We start from the raw sequence: 7,474 nt of genomic DNA, 5'->3' as shown, positions 1-7,474 counted from the left end.
TTAAACATCACAGCCTACCTGAGTATTGTTGCTGACCATGTCCATCCCTTTATGACCACAGTGTTTCCACTATAACAGAGTAAAATTTAGGTTCTTCCTCGCTACAAATCTCACATTTTAACTTGTGTGTTAATGTATGTTTGGTTATGATCGAGACCAAGGACCTCATTTATAAAATGTTGAGCAGATACCATCCTAAAGTTTCTCAGATGTGCATATATGTGTGATTCATAGAATGAACGTACACACAGAAAACGGGTGTACACCTCTCCTTCAGATGTGAAATCTATAAATCGCAAATGATCTTGAACTTGTGCACAGCTTTTGAAGCCAATTTTCTTGCTTTCATTGTTGGCATAGTTAAAGAATTTTGCCTTTTTATGTAGCATAGTGTTGTTGTATGAAAAAGTGTGAAGATTTGAAAATTCTACTTTTTGTGTTTCACAGGGGGGGAAAAAGGGAAGTTTGGAGCAACATTATGTTGATTAAGTTGATTAAATGATGACATAATTTTCTGTCATCTAAGAATCAGCAGTTGAAAACCCAAAAAAGGTTGATAATTACTCAGCTTACAGGAGATGACATTTCTTTTTACATCCATGTTAATTTCCATTAATGGTGTTGTCATCACTATTGCACTTAAACTTCTTATTTAACCCTGTTTTAAACGCGAACTGAAGGATGAGACGTCATCCAGCTTCCTGTAAAAGATTAAAAAAAAACTTGCCACATGCACACCACATCCTTATTTCTTATAACACCACCTCTAAATCCAAAAAAAGGCTGCTCTGACAATATTTTAACTCTTGAACATGAACATGACAACCAATTTTTTATCTATATCCTCAGTTTCCTGTTATTAGTTGACACCCGGTGTGGTCTTCTGCTGCTAAGCACAAGGTGTTTTTTAAAAAAGTGGCCAATGAGTGTATGTACTACATGTATGGTGCTTTTTGGAGCTTGACAGACATGGTCACTATGAACTGATGTTCTATAAAAAAGGACAAAATTGTCATTTTGTGTTCAACATAAACAATAGTAGCATGCAGGTTTAAAAGAATATGCGGGAGAGAATGACACAACTGACATTTTTGGGGAAACTATTCCCTTAGCTTAATTCTAATAAATATTGTAAAGCAACAATATAAACTTACAATTTCTGAATAACCAGCTCAAGAACCCTATAGTAGCTTACATCAAAAATGATTCTGTCATCATTTACGCACCCTCAGGTTGTTCCAAACCTGTATAAATTTCTTTGATCTGTTGAACACAAAGGAAGATATTTTGAAGATTGTGGAGAACTGAACAGTTCTTGTGCACCATTAACTGCCATAGTATTTCTTTTCCTACTATGGAAGTGAATTGTGCCCCAAAGAGGCCTGGTTACAAACTTTCTTTAAAATATCTTCCTTTGTGTTCAGCAGAACAAAAAAAATGTATACAGGTTTGGCACAACTTGAAGGTGAGTAAATTATTTTTCATTTTTGGGTGAACTATCCCTTTAAGTGCCATTATTCAAATCTATAACTTTATTTGAAGGATGAAAAAAAAGCATATCATGTATAAAATACTGTATACTGTATCAGGCATAACTGTTGTACTCTCCTTTAACCCTTGGAGACCCACAGTAGCAAAACTGTACCATGTTTTTAGATCAATTAGCCTATTAAAAAAAAAAAAAAAAATTCCACTATAATGAGTTAACACTACAAATCATAGCTCATGAATGGTCACAGCCTACTGAAAACCATTGCTAACTGTTTTGGACCAAATTCAGCAGTTATTTAATCAGACATTTGCCCTGTCAGTTTTTCACAGTATGGAAAAATGACAATAAATAAACAAGCAAGCTACAAATAATACAATTATTTTTTTTCCATTAGGCTATCTAGGAGACTGTCACATTAATGCGTTTTCAATACTTCATATTCCAGTTAAAGTTTCTTAGTTTCTTTTTCCAAAACATGGTTTCGTTTTTATTTTTACTTGAAGGCCATGTGATACACGAGCATTTCACGAAAAACGTTTTTTTAGGCGAGCAAATCATTTTAGTAGCCTAGTAGTAGTAGCCAGTCCATAGTTACAAAGTAACGCTAAACCTCAACATAATATGTTCAATATACAACACTGTTCAGGTTTGCTAAACATATAAGTGTGTTTTCTCGTGATGTTTCTCAAAACTCACCGCTTGCTCTGGCAAAATTATGCTGATTAGCAGCCGTCATGAAAATCAATATAAGCAGCACAAGCATGTCCGCTTGTCCCGGAGAATTCAGATGGAACGCCGACGGGTAAATCCACACGAATGTGTATGAAATCACACCGCCACGCAGAGAGGTGCGACATTTGTGTTGAGTGGAAACGTCACTTTCTGCCTACAACATCTTTCACTTTCACTTTGTGGGCGCGTCCGAGCGAACTGCGCGAAAAATATACGCTGTATTTGCATTTCCTGGAGGAAATAGCAGTGCTTACACTTACGCACTTACGCTTCAAATGGACTTGAACTTGAAAAATATACAGTTAAGGGCAATGTTGTATGTTCTCAAAGCCTGTATGTTCTGTGTTCTATAAACTAAAGCCTACACAATGCTGCCACGAGCATGCAACTGTCACGACGTGCATGACTTTTCTCTATAGGTTAAATGTAAGGCTAGAAATAGAAATTAGAGAAAGGCAGATCGCAATTCAGTATGCTAAAAATAGCGAGAGAGCAATCCCCAACGTGTGTAGAGAATTGGCAAAGACTGCGTGTCCGAAATAGCACCCTATAACTTATTTAGCTATATTCCTACATTACCCCACTAAAGAATCAGGGCGTACATTTTCAGAAAAAACGAAAGGGTTAAAAAAAAAAAAAAAACACCGACAGACAAGACAGAGCAGGCAGCAACGAGTTATTCAGACCAATCGGGGGAAATACACAGCTCTAATAAATTGAAATTTATTCTCTGTTTCCCTCGCGTTTAGGTTAGTAACTATGCTGACCTGTGTAGCCTTCATAGAAATAAGTTACCATTAGCAAAGTTATTTGTTTTGCAGCATTGCAGCAGTTATTTTCATAAAGTACACATATTCCAGTATACATACTGTATATTCAGTGCTTTTAGAAAGTATTGAGCCCTTCATTTTTTGTCACATCAATATGCTAAAATGCTTTTAAAAATTCTCACAATCGGTACTCCATAATGACAGCAGAAAAACAGTAGGGATGGGCGATACCACTTATTTTGTTTTCGATACGATACCGATACTTTTAAGGGCAATATCGCCGATATTGATACCGATACGATACCTCTAGATTTTAACATTTATTCAATTAATGAATTACTAAGAGTAAAATGGGTTATGATACCCACTTAAAGGAACACTCCACTTTTTTTGAAAATAGACTCATTTTCCAACACCCCTAGAGTTAAACAGTTGAGTTTTACCGTTTTCGAATCCATTCAGCCGATCTCCGGGTCTGGCGGTACCACTTTTAGCATAGCTTAGCATAGTTCATTGAATCTGATTAGACCATTAGCATCTTGCTCAAAAGCGCCTCTCACAAATGTCTCCGTGGTTGCAAGGCATGCTCACTATGCAAGCAGGGGCTCACAGGCGCTGCGTAATGTCATTGCGCCTGCTGCACCCATGGTACGGCAGCAAAGTTCCTTGATTATTACGCTGGAATGAGAGTATAGTTCCTAGCCATATCAGCCTAGAAAATCGCAACTTTTCATTTTCCGTCAGTCTTAGTTACACAGTGTAACTACAGAAGAGTCAAGTTTTAAATAGGAAAAATATTGAAACTCTTTGGTCATTTTTGAGCAAGATGCTAACGGTCTAATCAGATTCAATGAACTATGCTAAGCTATGCTAAAAGTGGTACCGCCAGACTCGGAGATCGGCTGAATGGATTCGAAAACGGTAAAACTCAACTGTTTAACTCTAGGGGAGTTTTAAAATGAGCCTATTTTCAAAAAAAGTGGAGTGTTCTTTTAGCATTATATTTGAAAGGCATTTTAACATTCAATATGCCTTAATTGCAATTATTTTTTTTTACACATGGTTAAAATGTTTACTTGATAAACCATGGAAAATCTACAAATAAGCCTACTATATGCCTATAGCTAAACTATGGTCACTGTAGTAATGGTTAATTTTCATAAAGGCCTGCCAGTGACAGGCTGTTGTACCCATAAAATGAAACATTTGTATTCTGACAGAACATCAATATGAACTTTTAACGTTCCATTTAAATAAATGTAATTGCACAAACTATGTAGGCTACTATTTCATTTTGTTTATTGTGAAATAACTAATAATAATAATAATAATTCTGTGTCTGAAAGCTGAAAAATGTTGACTCCGCAGCAGCATGGAGGAAGGCAAAAAAGCATGTCCGAATCCAATGATCATGTCACATTCTGTCTACTGAAATACCTTCATCTGATAAATTTTTGAAGGCAGCATAGATGTATCTTTCATATGATATTTCGAAATCCTGCAACATCACTGCCTTATAGAGCAGCTGGGCAACAATTTATGTGCTTCCAGTTACCAAGAACACAATAGACATTATGGTGGAGCTCCGGATAACATGTGTGGAGATGTTTGTCTTTCTTCAGATGTTAAGTTTCTACCATGACTGCACCACTCCATCGATCTAGACTTTATGGCATAGTGAGACTTTATATCAGCCAATTCTGACTTTATAACCAGTGTTGGGGTAATGCATTACAAGTTACTTGAGTTACGTAATCAGATTACTTTTTCAAGTAACTAGTGAAGTAATGTGATGGTTGTAAACACTACAGTAATTACGGTAGTCCTGTTGGGTTGGGGGAGTACGGTACCTTCTGGTCCAATTTCCTCTTTATGAATGGAGTAGTGTTAGCTCAGGAGTGATGGCGGCGTGCATGCTGACAACACCAAATAGATGGCTGTGATTTTTTTGGTTTGAGGTAAATCAAACTTTTATTGGTGATGCAATGGTTTTTAAACTTGTGATATTTTGTATAATCATGTATCAAAATATTTCGTGCAGATGGTAATGATGGTTTGTGCATGGGCTGGAAAACAGTAGTAGTAAGCTGTTGCCAGGTACAACAACGCCAGATAGATGGCTGTGATTTGAGGTAAATAAAATTTTCATCAGATATGTTTGATGTAGTGGTTTTTTTAAACGTGATATTTGAATAATCATGTATTAAAATATTTTGTGCAGACAGTAATGATGGTTTGTGTCTGGGCTGGACAACAGTTGTTGTAAGCTGTTGCCAGGTATGTTTTTTATTTATGTATGTCAGAGGTCTTTAACCCTGCTCCTGGGGACCCACTATCCTGGGGTGCGTTTCCTAAAGCGAACTATGGTCGCAAGTTCCGTCGTTACCAATAGAGTTCAATGGGACTTACAACCATAGTTGGCTAACGATGCTTTCGGGAAACGCACCCCTGGAGAGTTTAGCTCCAACCCTAATCAAGTACACCTGACGCATCTAATCAAGCTCTTCAGGATGGCTTGAAACTACACATGCAGGTGTGCTGAAGCAGGTTGGAAATAAACTTACCAGGGGTGCGTTTCCCGAATAACGATGTAACTCGTTGCTGAACTACCGTAGTACGATGCATCGTTGAACAAATCAACTAGCTAGTCACGACTATTTCCCGAAACCGTATTGCCGCAAACCTGTCGTTAACCATGTTGGTGAATGACGTCAAGCAGGTGGTGGAGTAATAACTTCTTTAAATGAATCCGTTTGAGATCGAATTAATGCTAGAATTTCTGCTATAAATTACAGACAAAGCATTAGAGGACTAATTCTCATTTTCCTCAGTTATTTTGCTTTATTTCCAGATTAAATCAAATGCTTGTTCTTACGTACTAGAGCACGTCCGCACATGCGCGCTCTTCAAAAACGGTGCTTTAAATCTCTTGACAAACTAAAATATATAAATGACATTTGTATATATTCGAAATAAAAGATATACATTGGACTTAATGTCATCTTGCTTATTTTGCTCAAGATAACGATTTATTAAGTCCACATGTCATAAAAACAGGAAACTATGCTTCTAACCACAGCTCGAGAGCTGTCGTTCCAACCACACAAGTTTACAATGCAGTCTGCGAATGTTCGTTTGAACTATGGTTTTGGGAAACACCAAATCGTTGAACTATGTAAGTAACAACGGAACTTGCGATGTTAGTTGGCTAACGATGCTTTTGGGAAACGCACCCCAGGACAGTGGGTCCCCAGGAGCAGGGTTGAAGACCTCTGATGTATGTTATTTGGTGAATGTTGGGTTTTTAAATGTTTCGGGTTTTTTTGTTTTGTTTTGTTTTTTTGAATATTGTAGCACAGAAATATATGGTGTTTTTCTGGGTCTGTTTTAGGAGCTGGCCTATGTCAGTGTTTTGAATTATATGTGATCTAGTTGGAGGTGTTGGACCATTCCAGTATCAACTTGCTACCACCTATGTCTATGTATGTGACTGTTTTAGAGTTTGTATGTGACTGTTTTAGACTGTTTCAGACTCTTTACAGTTTGGTGTTCTCGAACAGGATTTTTTTTTTCTTTTGTTGGTAGCAGGTTGATACAGGAAGGGTGAGGATTCAAAACAGTGAGCAAAGGACAAGGAACTTCAGCAGAACTATTGGGGATATAAAATCTCTTGAATGACTGACTTCCAAACAATGGAGCAAGAACTTGCTGCTTTGCGGGAAAGGCTGGCAAGGGAAAAAGCTGCGACGGATGAACTTAACAGAATGAAGTACTGACTGCTCAGTTACAACAAGCAACATCATCAGATCCTTTGAAAACTTCACATTCTCCTTCAGATGCAGGCCTGGCTTCTTCAGCTGCCTCTTCGGCCTCTACAAGTAAAGTTACAACATCTGTTGAAGTACACTGAACAAAATTATAAATGCAACACTTTTGTTTTTGCCCCCATTTTTCTTTTTCTTTTTTATTTTTTTTATGTTGATGTAGCAGCATCAACAACAGTACACCATTTCAAACCAGATGCAATTACACAATTACATTATTTCTCTGCCCATCAATTTTCTCTTTTTTAACACAATTCAAAACTCAACAACAAACAAAATAAAATAAAAATCAAATAATAATATTAATAAAAACAATCATTTCTACAATTCGGGGGAGGACAGATACAAACTCAATAATCATACTGTCACGGAAAAATAAGGCAGATGCAAGTGCAAGTTAATATCTCGTTTATTGAGCTTCACACCAGGGAAAACACAAGTAGTACGGGGCAGACAGCAGGAGAGTGGTGATCGCAGGGACTTCGATGGGCCGTGGAGCGGGTGAGTGGAGATCGTGGAATCTGGTCCGTGGTGGGTGAAGATCCATGGTGTTCCGTGGTGAGTGAGAGTCTTGTGAAGTCCGTGATGAATCAAATCCAACGAGGAAACAAGAGACAGGAACATGTAGACACGAAGAACTCCATTCACAGGTGAGA

At 37.5% G+C, this 7,474-nt stretch overlaps 1 protein-coding gene across 8 annotated transcripts in view; it reads right to left on the bottom strand.

Annotated features, from left to right (window-relative positions):
- Positions 1 to 2,479, bottom strand: part of il15ra (interleukin 15 receptor subunit alpha) — a 43,457-nt gene extending 40,978 nt beyond the window's left edge. Inside the window, exon 1 of one of the 8 annotated variants that reach the window (XM_048154383.1) lies at positions 2,189 to 2,479. In XM_048154383.1, the coding sequence (XP_048010340.1) occupies positions 2,189 to 2,255 (67 nt within the window). In that variant the 5' untranslated portion in view covers positions 2,256 to 2,479. The remainder of the gene's footprint in view (positions 1 to 2,188) is intronic. The other 7 variants (XM_048154382.1, XM_048154377.1, XM_048154378.1 and 4 more) reach the window with 7 other exon arrangements.
- Positions 2,480 to 7,474: the final 4,995 nt, after the last annotated feature.

The sequence above is a fragment of the Megalobrama amblycephala genome, linkage group LG14 (genome assembly GCF_018812025.1).
Source record: "Megalobrama amblycephala isolate DHTTF-2021 linkage group LG14, ASM1881202v1, whole genome shotgun sequence".
NCBI classification, from domain to species: domain Eukaryota; kingdom Metazoa; phylum Chordata; class Actinopteri; order Cypriniformes; family Xenocyprididae; genus Megalobrama; species Megalobrama amblycephala.
This window is presented reverse-complemented; position numbering and strand designations above follow the sequence as displayed.